The 23,137-nt window shown below is 32.8% G+C and overlaps 1 protein-coding gene across 10 annotated transcripts in view; it reads left to right on the forward strand.

Annotated features, from left to right (window-relative positions):
* The window catches only part of ROCK2 (Rho associated coiled-coil containing protein kinase 2), a 171,186-nt gene that overhangs the window by 145,988 nt on the left and 2,061 nt on the right, over positions 1-23,137 (forward strand). Inside the window, exons 21-36 of one of the 10 annotated variants that reach the window (XR_012122701.1) lie at positions 2,128-2,197; positions 2,918-3,021; positions 3,175-3,361; positions 5,239-5,332; positions 5,424-5,518; positions 6,325-6,504; positions 6,693-6,861; positions 7,208-7,384; positions 9,023-9,093; positions 10,067-10,155; positions 10,577-10,655; positions 11,653-11,914; positions 11,998-12,211; positions 12,999-13,174; positions 17,868-17,968; positions 19,193-22,599. Coding sequence is in view for 7 of the 10 variants with exons in the window: in XM_073216509.1 (XP_073072610.1) it covers positions 2,128-2,197; positions 2,918-3,021; positions 3,175-3,361; positions 5,239-5,332; positions 5,424-5,518; positions 6,325-6,504; positions 6,693-6,861; positions 7,208-7,384; positions 9,023-9,093; positions 10,067-10,155; positions 10,577-10,655; positions 11,653-11,914; positions 11,998-12,211; positions 17,868-17,955 (1,879 nt within the window). In the remaining 3 variants the exon portion in view is untranslated. Of the gene's footprint in view, positions 1-2,127; positions 2,198-2,917; positions 3,022-3,174; positions 3,362-5,238; positions 5,333-5,423; positions 5,519-6,324; positions 6,505-6,692; positions 6,862-7,207; positions 7,385-9,022; positions 9,094-10,066; positions 10,156-10,576; positions 10,656-11,652; positions 11,915-11,997; positions 12,212-12,998; positions 13,175-13,713; positions 13,776-17,867; positions 17,969-19,192; positions 22,600-23,137 lie in introns of those variants that run through there. The other 9 variants (XR_012122699.1, XR_012122700.1, XM_073216509.1 and 6 more) reach the window with 9 other exon arrangements.

Genomic DNA, 23,137 nt, shown 5'->3' on the forward strand with positions numbered 1-23,137 from the left:
AGTTAAAGTTTGCCAGTTAGAAAACCCCTTCCATAAGCATAGAGATTAAAGTTTCCTCTTTTGTAGATAAACTATCATTGATATTTGAGAAATGCCTGCAATACTAAAGAGAAAGACTATGATAAAAGAAAGCAAAAAGCATCCCAAGGTGAAATATATGTCAGGAATAGAAAAGAACTTAAAAAGAGAGGACAAACAAAAAAACCTCACTGGTAATAATCAGTACAGATCAAAGATTCCAGGAGATACTACTTCTATTAAGCAAGAACCAGGTGTAATGCAGAAAGGAAAGTCAAAATAGAAAAGAACCCTTGAAGATTAAAAATTATTGCCAGTATAAATTTATTAGAAAGCGTCGAAGAAAAAGTCTTAAGAAATTTTGCAAAATATAGAGCAAGGGGAATGACATGGAAAACAAGAGAAATAGGTATGACACACAGAGACCTTCTAGGAGTTCTAGCATCAGACAAATAAGGATTCCAGAGAAGCCAAGAGGAGGAAATGATTAAAGAAATAATAGAAAAGAATTTCCCATAGCTGAAAGAGAAGTCTTTAGATTGAAAGGACCCAGCAAAAATAAATGAAAAAGACCAACATTTAGATGTGTTTTTAGGACATTTCAAAAACAAAAGAAAGGAGGGAAGTGTTACAGTTCTCATCTCAAACTGAGAAGGTTGTGATTGGTAGTAGATGCACTATGAAATGGAGATTTGGTTATGTCACTTAGGACAGTGGTGCAGCTACCATATTGGGAGCTAGTAAGAGGTAAGGGATAGTAGGAGCTAAATTCTCACAGGTGGCAATATTTGGTAAATAGTATTTAAAATTTGTATCAGGCAATAAGCCGAGATGTGAAGGTAACTGCCAAAAGAACAAAACACAGAAATGAAGCAAAGTGATTTCCTATAAGGGAGTAGGATTAGTGGGTAGGGAGATGTGGATAAGGAGACTGCTGTCTTTCATTATAATCTCTTCTGTGCTGTTCTCTATTTAATTGTAACTATGTGCATGTTATGTAGTTACTTTCTGAAAAATACTTTTCTTAAATACCTAGTAAATGTTAGGTTTTCAGAGTTACATGTAGCTGAATGCTAGCAGCTCTTTAAGAAGGTCATGATATCGCAGTTACACTGGGGCTTGACACAAATGGGCTTAACTGGTAATGATGAGACAATTTTAAAACTTGACCTTTCATATATTATTAATAAGCATCGTTTACATTTTTGACTCAGAGAAAAAAGAACATATCTTAACAGTACACTCATCATAATAAAATACAGAAATAACACAGATAAGTAACATTGAGTGATAACTTCTTTTTTCTCCAGAGGCTGAAGGGCCATACCTTAGCAGTTTGTATTTATCCTTCCAGATTTTTTCTATGCCTAGAATGTAATTTTTCTCCACCTAAAATGGATTCTTAGGCTTGCTTGTTATTTTTTTAACTTAATTTTATTTCTTTATTAGAAGTTAACATTCATATAGAAAAAGTACATAGATGGAAACTGTAGAGCTCAATGAATTTTTACAAAGTGTACAAATCTGTGTAGTTAGCATCCACATTTAGATATAAAAACCTACACTCCTTAGCTCCCCTCAGTCATTTCTTCACTCATCCTAAGATAATTGGTTTACAGGTGCTCTTTTATTTTACTAGTTGGTTGATATAAATGACTGATCACAGTGCATGTATGAGAACATGTAATTTTGTGTTATTGGTTTCATATAACACTATTTGGTCTTAGGACCCTTATACTCTTATTAATTACCAAGAGCCCCAGTTTTTGTTTATGTGAGTCCTATCTAATGACATTTTTTGTTTTAAAAATTAAAACTGAGAAAATCTTAAAAACATAAGAACATACAAGCAGATATTTCATTAACTGATGGAGTATAGCATCATCATATGTCATATAGATCCAAGTCCATATATACTAGTGAGAGAATGAGTTTAAAACTAAAACAAAAAACCCTACAATTATGCCAAGTATTATGAAAATAATTTGACCTCATGGATTCTCTGAAGTGGTCACAGGGACTCCCAGGGGTTCCCCATACCACGTTTCAAGAGTTGCTGGTTTAATATGTGTATAAGTCATTTAAATCTTTGATTCAATTTCCCCACAGAGAACGTCAGGATGCAGATGGGCAAATGAAAGAACTCCAAGATCAACTTGAAGCAGAACAGTATTTCTCAGTAAGTTCCAGACACATTAATTTGAAAATTGTTGTATTTTTAGAATTTAAAAATATTTTTTGCTGTGAAACAAGAAGAATGATTCTTGTCTTTAGAATACATTCTTAAAGCAAACACCAGACAGGATTTTGGGTGGGATGTTTTATATTGTACTACTCATAAAAGAGCAAGTGGGCAAGATAACAGGTCTGTAGTGTACCAGACATCTATTTTCATTAGAAAACAGTTCTAAGCACATAACCATACCCTTGGAAGTTGATTAAATGCATTACTTTTTGGCGAAGAATGTTTTCTTGATGAAAGAGATAAAATTGTCATTTTAACATTTACACTTTTTTGAGGTCAGATTTAAAATATGAAGTAGTAACTGTTACCTCTGTTTCATTGAGTTTGGCCAACAAAATTTTCTTGTCTAAATTGGTAATATTTTTCTTTGCGTCTTTTCCATACTCTAATCTGTTTCACTTAATGAGAAATACCAGCTATGATACCCAGTTGAAAACCATGCTCCTGAATTACTAGGTGAATTTTTTTAAGTTGACTGATTATCAGAAAATGAAGAGCTCAGTGAATTTTAAATTTGCTCTGGGGTTTAACATTACTCAGTGTTATGAACATATTTGTATGTGCTCAGTTGACTTTTTCTCTAGATTTTGAAGGTGGTAATAATATTCCTAATGATGATGATGATAAATGTTTCTGTTATATTTTTATATTTAGACCCTTTATAAAACACAGGTGAGGGAACTTAAAGAAGAATGTGAAGAAAAGACCAAACTTTGTAAAGAATTACAGCAGAAGAAACAGGAATTACAGGATGAAAGGTAAGGACAAGATCCTTGTCTCTTTTGTTCATAGCCACATACTGTGTCCTTAGAACATTGCCTGCTATTCTACAGATAAAAATTTGTTGAAGTAAATTAGATAAAAATTTTGACCTCATAGTGGAAGTTGAACATGATATATCTAAAATTTAGGGACTCTTTGGCTGCTCAACTAGAGATCACCTTGACCAAAGCAGATTCGGAACAGCTGGCTCGTTCAATTGCTGAAGAACAATATTCTGACTTGGAAAAAGAGAAAATCATGAAAGAGCTGGAGATCAAAGAGATGATGGCAAGACATAAACAGGAACTCACTGAAAAAGATGCTACAATTGCATCTGTAAGTAAAATCCTTGGTTCTTTTTTTATTATAATTAAATTACTATGTCATAAGTCTTACTTAGAAGCACTAGGAAAGTAATAACAGATCTAAAAGAGAAATTGTATATGCTGGCTATGAGATTTTTGATCCACTTAACTACAGCATTTCTGTTGTTTGACAGAGAGCAGCTCAGAAAAGAAACTAATAATGGCTTCACTGTTTGATAAATTCAATTAGAGGACTTACATGAAAGGGAAGTTTTAAGACATTGTTTCTTGTTAAACAAAGCTTAGTTCAGAAGAATCATGAAACTACCATGAAGACAGTGGTATGCAGGTTAAAAACAATTGCAATACAAATTTCAAAGAGCAGTAAAATATCAAATAGTTTGTCTTATCAGTTATCCAGATCTATTACAAATAATATAGTAATCGAAAAGTGTGCTATTAGAACACAGATATTTAATTCTGTTCAGTGAAAATGAGTAGAGAGGCCCCAGATAGATTTGTGTATATATAGGAACTTGGTATATGATGGAAGTGGTAACATAAAAATTAATGGGAAAGGATACAGATTTAATACGTGATTTTGGGATAACTATATTTTTAAGATAGGAATAAAATTTAGATCGTTTTACCACATACAAAAAAACCCAAAAAGTAAAAATCTGGCTATCTTGACCTAAATATGAAAAATAAAGAATTTAAAAGAATTTAAATTACCAGAACAGAGCCCACAACTTACTTATAGCAGAAGATAATAAATGACAGGAAGAAGAAATTAGTATCTAGAATATATGTGGAGCTACTACAGTTAGATAAGAAAAAGTTAAACAATCCAAAAGAAAAATTGGCCAAAAGAGAACATTTTAAATATAAGCATTTAACCTAACTACTCTTTAAGAAAAGGCTAGATAAATTATCTTTGAAATGCCATTTCATATCCAGCACATGGGCAAAATGCAATTTCTGACTAATTTCAAGTGTTCAAAGGATCTCTGGAAAATGACATTCTTATTTACTAGTCTGGGGATTGAAATTTAGTAGGGTATAGTGTAGTATAATAAATAGTATGGAAACTTCTAGTAAATTATAATATTCATATAATCCAAAGAAAGTCCATGGTAATATAAATATGTTTGAGAAATTCATGCACAGCTGCATAAATGCAGGAATTCAAATAAATGTAAAAGTAAAAATTCAAGTGTCTTACCATAGAGGAATAAATAAACGTGGTAGAAGATGGAGCTACTTTATCAGTTTAAATGAATTAGCTCTTCATATATATCAACAATTTAATTCTTAATATAATGTTGAGTGAAAGCAATTACAGAAAGATAAATAAGGTATGATGCTATTTATGGACAATTTAAAATCACATAAAACCACACTATGTATTGTTTATGTGTTTGTTAATAAAAGTACACAATCCTGGATGGGAAGGATGACATGTAATTCACAATAAAATATCCTTCAGGAAAGGAAAATAGGAATAGGATTTGAAGAGAATATAGAAGGATATCAACATCTGTAGTAAAGTTTTGTTTTTCAAAATAACATTCTGAAAGAAATACTAGTTTTAAAATTTGTTTATTCTGCATGATGGATTGCAGAGTTATGTTACAGTATTTGCTTTTGTTAGTTTATTAAATATTTTTCTCATTAAAAATACTGCTAAGGATTTTGGAGACAAGGACAATTTTTTGGCTTCTTAGGCGTCATGTAAAGTCTACTATGGTTAGCAAAATGTCATCAAGGATGAAATTTGGTAAGGTAGCACAAAAGTGTAGAGACAGATGTACTTAGAAAAGCGACATTCTAGGATATTTTCATTTTTAATTATTACTCTAGTTTTGTAACTTGGAATGTTATTTCTTTTCTACTTTCATTTTATAGCTAGAAGAAACTAATAGGACACTAACTAGTGATGTTGCCAATCTTGCAAATGAGAAAGAAGAATTAAATAACAAATTGAAAGATGCCCAAGAGCGTATGTATTGACAAACAATTATTTTAAATATACCTTATGTTTGTCAGTTGCCATAATTACCAATATGCTTTGTACCTTTTTCCTATTTCAGAGCTATCAAGGTTGAAAGATGAGGAGATAAGTGCAGCAGCTATTAAAGCACAATTTGAGAAGCAGCTGTTAACAGAGAGGACACTCAAAACTCAAGTATGTATAATGAACTCCCATAAATAATGATTTTGAGTTTTTCTAGATTCTCTCTTTTACATTTACTTCTAGCTTACAGATTGGCAGTAGCTGTCATTGAATGTATCAGTATTTGTAAATAGTCACAATTATCTGATTTTTGCCATGTTGGAGAAGCTAGTTTTGATTAACATTGTCCAATTCAATAAAGTTTTTCATTATTTTTCTATATGGAATCATATTATCATATTCTCTCCTGATTTGTTATTATAATCTGGTAAGTTTTCCTGCTTTTAAAAAACTGGAGAATTTTTGCTGACAGCCTGTAAAAGGTCAGTTAATCTGAAAAGGCATCTGTGATTATTGACCATTCTGCTGCTAACTTCCATGGTTGTATATATGGCACGAATATTTGTGGGTCCTAGGTGCTCTCTTCTGTGGTTGGACAAATTTTATTAATGTGATGCCAATTCAACATTCTCTTCCTCGAGGATAAAAGATCTGCCTAGTAAAATGCTCTCTTGGAATTAAAAACTCAATTCTGTATAGAAAGTGACATCAGATCAAACCTATAAATATTTTAAATTATAGTTCTCAGAAAACATAAGAGTGCAAAACTGATAGAGCATAAAGGATGATGAGTAATGAGGGATAATTAAGGATAATGAGTAATGAAGAAGTACATTATTTAACATAGAAAGTGTTTCTTTGTGGCCCTGTGTATAGGAAAGGAGAGGTTTAGTGGTTGTATAATTTGCTATTGGTGAGTTACCAAAAAACTGTAAACATTATTTATTTATGTATATACTTATTTTGTATATTTTAAGGCTGTGAATAAGTTGGCTGAGATCATGAATCGAAAAGAACCTGTCAAGCGTGGTAATGACACAGACGTGCGGAGAAAAGAGAAAGAGAATAGAAAGCTACATATGGAGCTTAAATCTGAACGTGAAAAGTTGACCCAGCAGATGATCAAGTATCAGAAAGAACTGAATGAAATGCAGGCTGTAAGAATGTTTTTTGGACTCTAAAGACCTCTTTTTAAGAAGTAGAATTTTTTTCTTTTTAAGAAGTAGAATATATATATTTTACTGGTCATAGAATATGTCTGTTACTTAACAATTATTATTGAACTAAATCAAAATCATGAGATCCATGGCTTTCAATTAATTTAATGTAATTTAATTTCTTGTAGCAAATAGCTGAAGAGAGCCAGATTCGAATTGAACTGCAGATGACACTGGACAGTAAAGACAGTGACATTGAACAGCTGCGGTCACAGCTCCAAGCCTTGCATATCGGTCTAGATAGTTCCAGTATAGGCAGTGGACCAGGGGATGCTGAGGCAGATGATGGGTTTCCAGGTATGGATTTGTTTTCAGCTCTTATGTTTATTTTCATTAAAAGCTTTTTGTCTTAAATATCGATCAGCTGATTATTTAAAGCCCTCTGACTGGCTTTACTCTTGAGGAAAAATGCTTGTCATTTCATTAAGGAAGAACCTACTCCTAAGAGTGGAGATTCAAATGATACTTTAAACAATTTACTGATTTTTGACAAATTTTTTTCATTAAAAAATGCAAAAAGAAATTCCTCATGCTTAATTACTTGAATTGGCTCTTTATATATTATAGGTAGGTCTCTTTAAACTTTTATTTTATTTTCTTAACTTTTTCTGCATTCTTACTTCCTTTTATTTTGGGTGTTTAGTTCATATCACTCAGTCACACACTATGGAATCCATGTCATTCACCTACCAACGTTCCTCTACTTCTCTCAATATTGCCACTAAGCCTTCCAGTTCTCATATGCTTCTTGACTCTGATTCTGACTCAGAAGAAGAATCTTTGCCTAACTTACCTATTTCATCGGAACCTAATGGTACAGGTGATACCCTGAAAATCTTTCACCTTTGGAGTTTTTCCCACTACCCTTAATATCAGCCCTTTTGAAAAATTTTTATAACATTAACTAATATTCACTAACTTTAACAAGTTGCTCTGGCCTCAATTCAGAAGAAACTGCTGCATGAACAAAGAATTTGTTTTCAAGATATTTTCACATTGCATTGCTTTTACAGTTGATAGATTTATTTTGTCAACTTAAAGTAATTTATATAATTTAAGAATGTACAGCTTCACTGACCATTTTCAACTTAAGAAGAATTCTCAAGTTTCATGTCAAGAGTGATAGTGTAGAAAAAGCATGTAGGCTGTTTTAGAGGATGTGGTTAAGTTTTCACTGAGCACTTAGGTAGCCAACATTGGGTTAGGCCTGAAAAGAGAGTATAAGACAATTTGACCTAATCCTTGCCCTGAGAGGACCAGAGTTTCAGTGAAGAAACCAGATGGAAAACCCAAAATTGTGTTTAACACAAAGTTAGTACAAGTACACATAAAAAATGTTTAATATAAATGCCACAGGAAATTAGTATATGAGCAGTTGAAGGTAAATTTTAGTCTCTGATGAATTGAATTGAAAGTAAAAGAGCTGTTGTTACTCACATTGTCACATTTCCAAGGTATATGTCAGTATATAATGTAGCTTATGTGCTAATTGTATTGGCGTTTTAGATCTTAGCAATAACATTATCTTGGTCTTACCCATGTTGTTAGAGGTCATCTGATTGAGTCCCTTAAACTGGTGTAGGATCATGTCCAGACAGTTGAGTAGTACATGGACTGCTTTTAATGGCAGTTTCTGTTCGTAGAATCTGGAAGGTTGTTGATGTGAGATGAGAAAGGGTTATATGTGCTGGAGTCAGACACAGCCCTTTGCGACCTTCTTGTGGGGTTGTGAGGATGAAAGAAAACAGGTGGAGCATGTAGCACAGTTCAGAAACAGGTGTTTAATAAGTGATAGCTACTTTTATTATTAGAGTAACCTCCAAATGTGCTTACTTCATTTAATTATTTCAATAAAAGATACTGATCAAGTGCCATTAGAACAGATTCCAAGGATATATACACTAAGCTTTCTTCATTGAACTAGAATTTTATTGATTTTGCTATTTTGGAACTTAAATTTTTTTTGCATATTTGTACTGCTACTCATTAACCAAATTTGACCTGTAATTTACACAATTTCGTTTCATTTTATTATAGCCATTCTAAAAGTCCATTCTCTCTGAACATGTAGTTATTCATTTTAAATGCTTTCTTTTCAAAGAAGATGTGTACTGTATTTATAGTTGGCCTTTTAGAGATGTACCAGTGAAGCAGCAGAGATCTGCTTTTCCTATTTGCAACTTATCTGCTGAACTTTGCAAATGCATGAATTTAACACAGGGTATTTGACTTTTATAAGTTATAGAACATATATTTCCATTGTGATGTTAATCTGGGTTTTGTTTTGGATTGTGTAACTTGCTTATACTTATCATGCATTATTATATCCTAGATATGTGTAATGATAAATTCTAATGGGTACATTTTATTTGTTTTGTGACCTTTATATTAGAATTTTATTAAATTCCTCATTAACAGAATTGTTACATTTATCCATATATCTGTTGCTTATTTATAGAATCAAGACTAGAGGGATGGCTTTCATTGCCTGTACGAAACAATACTAAGAAATTTGGATGGGTTAAAAAGGTAATTGGTATTTTTTAATAGGGTTCTTCTCTTTTGCTTTTGGTTTAGCTGTAGCCATTTCACTTGTATAGTTGTAAGACATATATAGCTAGAACTTTAGACACATAAAACTTGTTTGTACTTTCTGATTTAGAATGATGAGATTATTTGTATCTTTGTTTTTTTAAAAAAACCTTTTATTATTAACATGTTAGTAAGTCAGGTTTTAATGTTGGGAAAAGAGACACCTGTTGACTTTGCTACTTTAGCAGTTTTAGTGGGAAAACAGCTTTGGGTATGACATTAATACTCATTTATTTCTTTCCTTCTGCTCCTATAATTATTAGTGGTGTGCTCAGTTTTAATAAATGTCTTAGTCCATTCAGGCTGCTATAACAAAATAGTACAGACTGGGTAGCTTATGAATAACAACAAATTAATTTCTCACGTTGTGGAGGCTGCAAGTCCAAGTCGTAGGGTGCCAGTAAGGTTGAATTCTGGTGAGGCCCTTTTCCAGGTTGAAGATGCTTACTGTGTTCTCACATAATGGAAGGGGCTGGGAATCTCTCTGGAACTCCTTATATGAAGGCACTGATCCCACTCAGGAAGGCTCTGCTCTCATGACCTACCTACCTTCCAAAGGCCCCTCTTAACACCATCTTATTAGGTGTGAGGATTTAACATAGTAATTTGGGGAGAACATAAAACATTTAAATCATAGCAATACCTATACTTATTGATATCTTGAAGCTAAATCAGTCCAAAAATGATTTGAATCATTTCCTCACAGTTTGCTTATTTAAAACATATACAAATAAAATTTATTATCATTTTAAGGAGGACTTTTCTAAAGATATAGTAAGAACTTTTTAGTTATTTAACTTTGGTATTTCATATGATTTTTCTTGCTAGTATAGACTTTATTTTCAAGGAAATTAAGAGATACATATTAACTTTAGTCATTATTGAGTTCCTTCCCTTCTTTTTTTCACAGTATGTGGTTGTAAGCAGTAAGAAGATTCTTTTCTATGACAGTGAACAAGATAAAGAACAATCTAATCCTTACATGGTTTTAGATATAGAGTAAGTATTTTTATTAGAATATTTAGAAGCTTCATCATTTAAAGTGTAAGATACCTTTTTTGTTAGTGCAACTTATTAGTCATATAGTGTATAGATATATATATACACACTCCTGTAGTATAATACTGTTGTTACCTAATGTTTGCTTCATGCAAATGCAAGTCTGGAATATATATAGAGTTAACCAAAACACCTTTATTTAATGGGTCTTTAATATGTTGCTTTCTGAAACTAATGAGAAAATTTCTGACTTACTGGAAATTTCTCAGTCTCAAGGAATGATTGAATTCATCAAGTAAGGTATTCTCAGACCTAAAAGGCGTCAAACTTGTCAGTTTTAGCCTCTGACATAACTATAGGATAACTAATGTAATTTGAACCTTTGGTAATATTTTATTCCTTTATTAAAAATATTTTATAGCAAGCTATTTCATGTCCGACCAGTTACACAGACAGATGTTTATAGAGCAGATGCTAAAGAAATTCCGAGGATATTCCAGGTAAACATTGTTTTATATTGTTACTGCTTTGTTGGTTGGTTTTGTTTTGTTTTACCCTTAGAAGTTCTCAGTATGTCATATCAAATTTTTTTTATTTGGCCTTCAGATTATCTTTAAATTTTAGTCCTGTTTAAAGGTGGTTCCTTCTTTGGTGACTTTCTTGTTTATTCTGTTTGGGTATATTTTCATTCCTATTCTTTTGTTCAAGGTTGGGTATGACAGTTTTTAAGCATAAACTTTTTCCTGTTTTTGGTTTTATGCTCAGCTCTTTAAAAAGTGGGGTAAAAAATTGCTTGTGAAGTTAAATTGTGCACCCAGTAGCCCTTTTACTTCCAATTTAAAGTGAATTCAAGTTTTCCCTTTACTACCATTTTAGTCAAAAATGAGTCAAACCAGTAATTAGTTACTGAGTTCCTTCTATGTAAAAGCTGTTGTGCTTGGTATACTGTAGGGGGAATTGGCAGCTTGTTTTGCAGATGTGTACAATGTTATTTGGAGTCTGTCACACATCCTTACTTCTTGTTCTTTCTCCCTTAACTCTCCAAATACATATTTTTCAGTTAAAGCTATGTTTTCAATTACCACTCAGATGTCTGTTTCTGAGAATCATAAAGCATCAATTCATATATTTGCCACATCTCTTCAGGTGATGTTTTGAATACTCCCTTCTAGAAAAACTTTATAACATCCATCAAGTGGAAATTTACCTCTTGCTGGCCTGTTCTGATAAGACTGCTAAAACATAGTAAGATATCACGGAGAAACTAAGGAGCTCTAGCCACCATTCAAACAGGATTGATTGTTTTGAAATGAGAACCTAAGTGATTGTCTCATGGCTTTTCTCATACGAGTTCTTGATTGGACAGAATGTTTGAATGTCAAATGCATTTTCTTCTCATTGAATAATCTAGGCTTCTTTTTACACTATAATAAGAATTGTTTCTACATAAAAATAACGTGTGTTTGGGAATCATTCATTTTTCTTTTTGGTGTCTAGATTCTGTATGCCAATGAAGGAGAAAGTAAGAAGGAACAGGAATTTCCAGTGGAGCCAGTGGGGGAAAAGTCAAATTATATTTGCCACAAGGGACATGAATTTATTCCTACTCTCTATCATTTCCCAACCAACTGTGAGGCTTGTATGAAGCCATTGTGGCATATGTTTAAACCTCCCCCTGCTTTAGAGTGCCGTCGCTGCCATATTAAATGTCATAAAGATCATATGGACAAAAAGGAGGAGATTATAGCACCTTGCAAAGGTAAATAGTTATTTTCTCTATCAATATTATTTATGTTTGGATCATTTTAAACACATTAATTTTTTACAAACATTTCTTTACAGTGTATTATGATATTTCAACGGCAAAGAATCTGTTGTTATTAGCAAATTCTACAGAAGAGCAGCAAAAATGGGTTACTCGGTTGGTGAAAAAGATACCAAAAAAGCCTCCAGCTCCAGACCCTTTTGCACGGTCATCTCCTAGAACTTCAATGAAGATACAACAAAACCAGTCAATTAGACGGCCAAGTCGACAGCTTGCCCCAAACAAGCCAAGGTAATAAGTAAAAATGTGGTAAAAATTAAAGTGTTTTTTAAAATTTAGTTTTCCTATTTATATTTAAACTAAGTTTTTTCTAATTACGGTTTTCCTTTGCTTAGAATGAACCATGTATACCAAATGTTTGAAACTATGTTAGTGTGTATCATTCATTGATTTGGATGAATGTACTATAAGTTTAGTTAATAAATCATACACATATATTAAACCAAAAACATATGAAGGGCTCATTTTTGTTATATTTATGTATATAATCATAATATGTCAGGATTTTATAAGCACATTCACTAGTGATTTAGTAGACAGGGTGCACACATAGACCTAAAGTGTTAGGTATACACATTGTGTTTAATATTGCAAACCTCTTAAACTTATTTTATATTAGATGACTTGGGAGGCAGGACTAAAATCTTAAGTCTTAAAATCACATCTGTAAGTTTAAGATAACTTCTCAGGTTTAAAGAGCAATATAGATCAGCTTTGAAAGTGCAGATATTAGCTAATGGGAAAAATGGGCATTCCTTGTAATTAAGGTGGAGTTGGGAATATGGAGTAAGTTTAGAGATGATTGTGAATGCACAAAAATGTTTTGATGAAGCCATTTTCATATGGCTACATTATAATCTAATTATTGATTCAGAATAACCATTTATTGGCGTACTAGCTGCTATAGCATTTATAAATATTGTTGCTCATTGAAATGAAGATTTCATTAGCTAAAGGATAAAGTATATACTGAGATCAGGTATCTAATCTCAGGTATCCTTTTTGTTCCCTAACACAGGACCTTCAGTATATGAATAATGATGTGCATTGGCTGTATTATCAGAAATCTTTTCATTCTAACCACAAACATCTTATATGAAACTTTTCTTGAAACTAATATCTCAAGGAAATAATTTAGAATGAAAAAGGTAGAATTGGTGTCTCAGCAGTGAAAAAGTTGACTTTTTCTGTGAGGTATGATAAAACTAAATATTATATAGTTAGTGATTATACGATAATAATTAAGCTGAAAAAAACTCAAAGAATTCAGAGACACTGAAGGTCATTCTGTGTGCCATGTGCAAAACATCTAAAAATTATATTTCTATTAATATTGTAGAACTATTAAAGCACAAATGCTGCTTCTGTACATATTCTGTTCTCATTTAACTTCCTATATATTCTCTCATTTGATGTTTAAAATACTCCTTGGAGTAGAGGGGCAAATAATTTTAGATGCAGGACTATAGAAACTCTAGTCCTTTTGATAGGGTTTATTCTTTTGTGCTTTTGGCAAGTTGCTGTTTTCACTACATATGATAACACATATAATTAGTTTATGACCAAGAATTGGTTTATAGACCAAGTTAGGCATATTTTGAATTATGTGACATTTTTCATGTTCGCTGATTTAGAAGTACTTTCCTTGCTCCTTTGTCCCCCCAGCTCAGCATAATTGTCTATTGGAAAGCACATTTACTTTTGATTTTTTGTTACTTTTTGTTTTGTTTTAGTTCTGGCCCTGCCCTTCGCATCATTCTTCATTGATTTTTTTAACACATTTTGCATAGCAACAGTAAGTAATAGGGATTTCTTTCTCTCACAACTGTGCATGTAGATAAAACTAATATAGAAACTGACTGTAAAATGTATAGGGTGTTTTTGTGAAAATCGTTTAATATACTCTTTGAAATTTTAAACATAAAGATGGGCACATTTAAAAGATAATTTTATATTTTATTATGCCTCTGCAGCATATTTCCATTGTTTTTAACATGTGTGCCTCTACTGTTTCATTAATTCAAAAAATTGTATATGTGTCTGTCTTACATGGATCACCCTACAGTATGCATTCCATTTTGGATATCACTTCAAGAGTGGCATACATAAATTGGAGAATATGCAGAAGAAAATAACTGAGGTAGTAGTGTAGGTCATTCAAAAGTGTTATACACGTTGAGTGATGGAACTAAGGATATTAGTTTTCTGAAGAAATGATTTGAAAGGATGGGGGATCATAAATAGCAAGACAGATTTAAAGTACTTTTCCTTCAAAGATGGATTAGAACAAGAACCAAGTACAGAGGCATATCTTTAACTTAGCAAGGGAAACTATCAGACAATCAAAGATTTCAAAAATTGGAAAAATTGGCTTGCTCTGGAATAGCGAGTGCCCTGTCATCACAGGTTTTACCTGATCTAGCTACTGCTTGGCAAAACTGTTAAGAAGCAGCCTCCTCAATCTGTCATATGCAGCCATCTAACATTGGGTAGCATGGTTTTAGAGGAGAGTCAAGCATTAGCTAGATGGCCTTTAATATTCTGCTTATGTATAACATATTCCTATAGACAAATGGATAGAGCTGTTACAGGATCATCCAAGAAAACCTTAGGAACAGAATTTCTGGTATATATCAGCAGTAATTTAATATCTAGCTATTTTTCTTTTTTAACCTCAGTGTCTGTCTTTGTTAATAACTGCACCATTACATTTTTTTCCTTCAGCTTCTGTGACATTCCTGGTTTTGATTGTGCTTCTAACTCTCTTAACTGCACTTCCTTTTTCTGTCATGAGTGTTTTAAAGTAATAGATAATAAGTGTTAGCTATTATTATTATATAAAATAACACCTTCAAGGTCATAATGTATGCCAGGTATTCTTCTGAGAGCTTTACCTATACTAATTTAGTGTCCTCATAACCAGCCTGTGATTTATTTAGCTCTTAATGTCTCCATTTAACAGGTGAGGAGATGAAAGCACGGAAACACTGTGCGCCCAAAGTCCCATAGATGATAGGTAGCGGGTCATAAGTTCAGATCCAGATAGTCTAGTTCTAAGCCCTGTGTATTCTGTAAAACTGTAATACTCCACTGCCTCACAGGGATACAAGTAGCAATGAATTGATTGACAGTTTATAAAACATAATGTGTAGAAGTGCTATTGTAAAGGAATGGTTTCTTGGTAATTTTGAATTAAAATACTATGCTGGAAAAGTAGAAAATTTGTGAATAAAATGCCTACTTTTGATGAAGACAGTTTGGAGAGATTCCAGTTTATTACAATGTAAGACTCAAAACACTGGTCTCTGCTGAGGGCATTTCTTCTTTATTATTGTTCTTTTAAAGATTTTTTTAATATAGTATTTAAGCTACACAGAAAAGTATAGAGCAGAAATACAGTAAATGCTCATTTATCCCATTATAAGAAATAAAGCATTGCCAACACAATTAAAACTTAAGAGTAAGGGGAACCATGTCCTTATTACCTTATCTTTATTCTTTTCCACTTCTAAATATTAGAAAGTTAACAACAGACTAATCATTTGGGAAAAAATAAAAAGTATGTACAACTTGAAATATCAAAAATAAATCCATAAGTAAACTAGAGGAAAATACGTGAATATGTATCTGATACTGGATTGGAAAAGTTAAACCAAAAGTTAAAGCCTGTAAATTATATATATGTAAGACAGGTGGGTTAGTATCTTTGTATACAGCATTCTTACATGAATCGTTAAGGAAAACAAGTGTGCCTCTTCTAATATAAAAAGTAGTGAGGAAGATGCAGGCGTTACCATAACTAAGAAAAAATGGTCAACCTGATTATTAAGCAAAGAAAATAAAATTACAAATACAATATAAAACAGTTTTCACCTAAGAAACTGGTAAGGATTAAGAAACTTGTATTGGCAAGATGTAAAGAATGGGAATTCTCATGTACTGCTTGAAGAACTCAGAATTAAACACACCCTTCTAAAGCAGTTTTTGGCAGTAAGTTTCATAGACTAAAGTATATAGCCATTAATGAATCAAATGGAAGAGATAAGACAATCACACGGATGCTTACAGTACTATTTGAAATGTTTGTCATACAGGCATGAATGAGTTTTTAGGGGAAACAAAGGAAAGCATGGAGAATTGTGCCTAAAGGCATCAAGAAGATCTAAAAAATGGAGAATCAATAATTTTCCAGGCAAAGAAAAAAGGAAAGGCCAATTCTAGACAAAGTGTTACATGCAGAGGTACCAAGCTGTCAGAAATACTTGTTTTTGTTATGTTGGGTGAGGAGATGGTAATGATAGTGAGTGTAGGAGATTACACTGGAGAGAATACTTTGAGCCACACTGAAAAGGACTGTGTACACTATAGGGTTTTTTATTTTGTTCTATAAATAGAAGTTCCACAAGAGATTGGTATGTTTTGACTTAATGAGATCCTGAACTAAAATACTGATGGTGAAAATGCAGAGAAGAAACCAAGCTAAAGAAAGACTGAAGTTGAAATGGCAAGAATTAGATGATTGACAGGGGCTGAGGGAGAGGTTTTAAGGGACATTTCATCATGCATTGCACTAAGAGCCCCGGGGTTAGAGTTTTGCAATTTGAAGATTGTGATACAGCATGTACTTTGTACACAATTCAAAAGTTTTGAAAGGGTGTGAAATGCAGATTTTTTAATAAAGCATACTAGAACTGGGCTTGGACACCCAGGAAGGCCTACAGATCTCAATCTCCCAAGCAGTAAAGTTGAAACCACAGATAAAAGTTACTTTATATGTAAGCCTAGAAAAGTTAATAGATAATAGGCTGTGGTATGTGTTAAGTGAATACATAGTTATATCTACGGTTGTGTGTTTTCACATTGTTCTGCATTCAGCACATTTTGAAATAATGTGAGTTGGTTTGTTTACTTTTAAATTTAAGTAATCATGCATAAACCTACTCTGATTTTCAGTCAACCAGCTACATTAGAAATCATCTCAGTTGGGTTTTCTTTTTTAATTTAAAAATACAAATACTCTCCACCCCTCTTCATGCCAAGTTTATCAGAGTCTCTTGGGATAAGGTCTGGGAATATGCATTACAAATAGCATTGGGTAAATCATACTCACTAAAGTTCAAGAACCAACTTTAAGTTTAAAGTTGAAGCCACAGGTGAAACTTTGGAAACCACATAAGTTCCTTGGTTCAAGTTGATTCATGAACGTCACAGTATAAACAATGAAAAAGTTACTCTTATTTTTTAAAATAAAAATGACTGCAATAATAGTTTATTGGATTGTGTTGAAAAGAAAAAGACTACATATTCCCCTGCTCTAAGTCCAGTTTATTTAGCCAAGATAACTTGCTAATGCTCTTGATATACTTACAGTTTTTCCCTTGTCTGTTTTTCATGGAAAGCATAAATGTTGATGACCCATTGAGCAAGTAGGATCCTGCTTAGATGGAGAAAGCTGTGTTCTTAATATTACTCCCCTTTTAAACTAGGGTTTATGGTACTATTCTGGGAAAATGTGAGCTAAGAAACTGGGCACTTTTGTGAAGGGAATGTTGACCAATTTTGAGCATTACTAGTTCTCAAATCAAACTGGCCATTAGGATGGTTACATCTTCATCTGGGCCGGGTAGAGAGATGGTATCTTACCCCCAAATATTATCTCTGTCCTCAGTTCCCTGTTATTTTGGAGAGCATACCTGGTCAATGTGATTATAGTGCATTGATAAATAAAGATTTCCCTGTATGCTTCCATCTTAATTTTAATCATGTTATTCATGAAGGGAAAGCTTATGCTTACGGCACATTCAAAGTGTGATTTCTAGATCATCGCATATTAAACTGCCATTTCTAAAGAGTGTTAGAGTATAAATTTGCCAACCTCCTATTGCAGATTGCTTGATTTGACATTTAAAGACTGGGATTGGTCATTTGATGATGTTGATGGTGGTGATGATGATGACGATGTATTTGATTTCTGAAGAAATAAATGGGGTAAATCAGAAAATGAAAAATGAGTTTCTTTAGTACTTCCAAGTAGTGCATGTGATTTGCACTTGGGTTTTCATGATTTGACTAGCTTTGAAGTTTTATTAAGTTGTTTTTAATAGCATATATTTGAAAAGTAGTTTACAGAAAAGTTTCTAACAGAAATTTCCATGTTAAGTTTAAGAGTCAAGTGCTATGTTCACATTCTTAATTGGCTATATTTTGAATACAATTAGAGTTACCATTTTTTATCTTGGCTGAAACATGCAGAAATAACAAAAGGAACTAATTCTGGTACTTCCTGTTTATTACAAAGAAACCGTATTAAGAGAAGTAAAATTTACAATCTTTTCAACTTCTTACAACTTTATCAGTTTGTGAACATAACATTGGATTCCTTCCTCCCTCCGTTCCTCCATCCTTCCCTCCTCTTTCCTTCTTTCTACCTGCAAGAATTCAAACCATGGACTGTCAGTTTAGTAAATGCTGTGAAATAGCTGTTTCTGATTTGGCTTGCTTTGTAATGCTGTGAAATGTTTGCTTTTTGAAAATTCAATGTTAACTCTTGCTGAGGACTACCAGTGATATGCTGTGAAAGTTCTTGTGCTTTTAGAAAGTGCAAAATAGTTTGGTTAAAAGTAGCTAAAGGAGATTTGAATGAAATTTGAACCCCATGAGTCAGACCTTTTACATGGAATGGATTTAAGAGAAGTGATATCTTAACACAAGTAAGCATGTTGCAAAACATAGACTTAAATCATGTAACATTGAGATCTGTTTATAACCAGGATTTGCAGAGTATTTTGTATATATTTACTACAACAGGGTGTTTGTTCCCATTTTACAGTTTTTAAAAATGTGTCTAAGAGTCAAATGGTCCTGGTCCATAAGCCCACTGTTCTTTCAGCTACATGAGACAGCTACAGTTAATCCCCAAGTCATATCTAGATTCTCATGAGTTATTCAGTGATGTATTTTCTAACCCTGATAGCTAGTTAACCATATTAAACTTGAGTGTCATGTTTGTAGCCAATATGGGAAATATAAGAATATAATTGCATGTACCTAAACATAACAAGAGTAATACAGTGAACATGTTTTGTGTTAGGTGTTAAAAGTATCATAGTTGGAAGACTATATAGTTGACATAAATGGAATGCCTTCTCAAAAAATTTAATTTCTTAAATTATTTCACTGTATTAACTAACTTCATTTTTCCTTGTTTTCCAGCTAACTGCCTTCTGTGAATGCAGTCATTATTCAAGGTGATCATGTTCTCCCAGTTAAAACAAGACTGAAATATGATGGCCCAAAATTTATTAAAAAGCTGTATTTTTCTGAGTGACTGATAAACTCACCCATACATACATACATATATATACACACACACGCATATATATGTATGTGTATATATATATGTGTGTATATATATATATACGTGTATATATATGTTCCCTTTATTCCTGCAATATAAATTATAAATCTTCGAAGAGATTTTTCTGGGCTCCTTTGGAGCAACAAGTTGAACCAACAGTGACTGGTTAATAGAGTAAGAATATCATATGCAGCTCCTTTAAACTTGTTCCATAAAGCTCTCTTTGGCAGTCACTCACACTACACTGCACAAAAGGATTGAAAAGAATTAAACTTCAAAAAATCATCTTTTCAGCTTCAACAGAGAGATATCACCAGCATATTTAGCAGACAAATCTCGGAATGGATTCCACTACAGTGATACAGACTACATCTTTAAGAAATGACCATTAACAAATACACACATAGTACTGTAATACTGCAAGAGGGTTTTTTTAATTTCCCACTTTATTTTTTTTATACACATTAATCAGATATCATTACTTACTGCAGTTGTAACTATGCACTTGTATAAAGCCATAATATTGGAGTTTATATCACTCATTTGTGTACTTGAGGGAAGCTGCATGCTCCTGTTTAAGCAGTTACTATAACAAAAAGTTTGAAGTTAATTGTCAGTTTCCTAATGCTTTATGATAGGCAACTTTATCCATTTTGAATGCCTTAATTTAATTTTTTTCAAAGTCTCAATCCTTTACTATATTTTTAAAAAAAGAACAAGTGTTTACCAGCTCTTAGAATGCAAATTTGCTTTGCAGAAGAAAAATAGTACACTATTTTTACACATAATGGTTATCAATGTCAGCCTATTTTGATTGTATAACAGCATTTTTTTAAAGTATTGGTGATAGAAACAATAATGGATAGTATTGGAACTAATATATCTTGTATGTATATCTATTATTCATCCAACCCTTTATACAGACCTCAGTATTAGTGTGTGACTATGAAACATTTTCTTTGTTTTGAATTTGCTGGCTACTCTAGGTGTGTTTTTATTTCTGATAAAGACATTTGTGATTATTTTTACATTTTCAGACTCAAAGTTCAAAAAATATGTCAAGTAGAAGAAGACCTAAGACATCCTGTAGATATATTTTTAAATATTTAAATGTAATCCCTTAAATACACAACTGTGTATAGCAATATTTCAGTATTGGGTTAAGAAAACTGGTGACTGGGAAGGAGTAGCCTCAAAGGAACTTACATTGATTTATATTTTTTAAATGCTATTAAAGTTACAGTTTATGTAGGATCATTCCTGCTCTATTTCTCATTATCCCAGAAAAATGTATGTTTTATACTGCTACAATATGCATCAATGATAAGCAGCAAGTGAAAAAAAAATTACATAGTCTTTTATCAATCTCTCTTCGTACACACATACATGCAGAGTTTGGCATGATATTGAAATATATCATCTAGTATTTCAATGAAGGAAGTAGACATTTTTCATTGATTCCCTTTAGAGTCAGTGTAGAGATGTTTAGAGAGTTAGATTACCAATTGTAAATACTATTGTGGAAATTGAAGAGGGGCTTTGGGCCTACTGGTGGACTGAAACTGAATCTTGTTGCTCTTACACTACCCATCCTGCACTCCTTCATGCTGCCTGGGCTGAGACTAGATTTGCATGCCATTTCCCTCGCAGGACATGTTCTGCAGTTCTGGTTTGGGGCACAGCTTTTTTTTTTTTAAGTAAGATTAAAAAATGAAAAATATATAAAATTTATATAGAATAAATATTTCCATTCATTAGACTTATTAAAAGGAGACTGAATTAATATTTTATATAAAGATTTTGTTACACTATGGGAGGTTCTATCATAGTATTCTGAATTGGAGAGTATATATATATATATATTTTTAATAAACTTTATTAAGGTGAAATAATTTGAAGTTTACACATGAGTAATTGAAATATTTGAGTAAAAATGGCAAGTTTAAATTTTGAATGCTGTATATATTAGAGAATATGGAGAATCATGGTGTGATGCAACTATATAAGGAAAATTAATGTGAAGTTTTGGGGGGGAAAAGATATTTTAAGGGGTGAAAAATATCTCTCCCATGGAGATTCTTCACATTATATGGTTTGACATAAGGGTGTATAAGGTTGTTTGTCCAACTAATGGAAATGTGCTTAATAAAAAATTCTGACCTTGGGTAAGAATTTGCTTTTCACCCATTGCCGGTTTCATGTACCTAACACGCGTGCATGCCCTTCACCAAGTGTCCTGTTTGCAGCAGTCATTAGTAAGATACTGGCTTGGTTTCACAACCTACCTAATTTTGTATCAGCTCGTCTTTTTCTTGAGGCTCCAAAACTTCCAAGATAAATATAAGACCGAAAGTTGCTTATTTCCTCACACCTGATTTCTCCTAGAGCCATAAATACCTCCTATTGAGAACTAAGAAGTAAATAATGAATAGCGAGATTTTCTTAGTGGGGTTGTTTGCTTTTGGTTAGTGGGGTAGCAAGGCAAAAGTAGAAGGAAAACTGGTGCCGGTATTACTGTTGAAAATAAAATATATGTATGGTGAATTCCTGAAATGTATTCATTTTTTTAAAAAACATGCTATCTTGAAGCAAAATTTTTAAAAATCTACACCAATAAATCTAAAATAAAGGTTAGTGTTTTCTAAAACTAACCTCTGCTAGATGAATCTGGCTCTGAAGGATCTCCTTGTGTATCAGTGTGTCTGTAGACCCTCAAGAAGGAATACTCTAGGTTGCCAAACCACAGTTATGCTGCTGTTAACCTATTCTTACAGGATTCTGGTGATAAAATAGAGAAACTTAAAGACACTATATTACTTTATTGAAACATGCTTTAAATAGCATGTTTAAAATCTGATGAGAGCAAGTCGCCTCTGAGTTTCTCTGCCTATGTTGACACTGCTACTGACTCACCTCTCCTCCCTGGAATAAGGCTTCAGTTTCCCTATGTTGTGAAGATACCATGGTTGATTTGTAAAGCACTTTGAAGATATGCACTGTCTGACAGTGTTGAATCTTATGCTTGGGGGGCCTCTCCTTGATTCCCTTCCCCTTATAATAATGAGTTTTGTTAGGAATTGTAATAAGTTATGAACTGCATGGTTTAGATAATCATAAATATTTGGTCAGTTGTCCCCTTTGAACAAAAATCATAACCCCCCTAATTTTTTTTAAATTTTGTTGCATCTTTGTAGTAATGTAATTGTATCTTATGCCTGCTTTTTATATTAAAAAATAAATAAAATAAATTAAGACATAAGCATTTTCATACTTTTCCTGTGAAATAATCGTGGAATGCTGCAACTTTCTAAAATTTACAAAAAAAATCTTGCCTTCCCAGAAGATGGACACAAAGAATGGGCATAGCAAACAGGTCTTAGCTAAAGTTTCAGACTTGTGAGTCTTCGGTCCTGGCATGTAGTCTAACCTGGAAAACTACAAAACAGAATTTCAACTAGGAGTCTGTCTCTGGTTTGACTTAGTGTTTTGAGGAGCATGTAGACCTAACAATCCCATTTGAGTGTGGAGGGTAAGAAAAGCGGCCAGCTGGCTATTTGTCAGGAGTAATGTGCTGACAGGTGGTTTTCTAAAAAGCATTTCTTTGGTAATCAGTGGGCTCTTTTCTAGGAAACCTACTGGCTGTCTGATCTGGGACAGGTTATTCACTCTGAGCCTCAGTGTTCTTAATTGTAAAATGGAAATTATTTACATACAGGATTGTTGTGGGATTAAATACGGTAGATAAAGTATATGGCATAGCTTAAATGTTTATTCCCTTCCCTCCCAAGGAGAAAAAAATG

The sequence above is a fragment of the Manis javanica genome, chromosome 1, assembly GCF_040802235.1.
Source record: "Manis javanica isolate MJ-LG chromosome 1, MJ_LKY, whole genome shotgun sequence".
Lineage (NCBI taxonomy): Eukaryota > Metazoa > Chordata > Mammalia > Pholidota > Manidae > Manis > Manis javanica.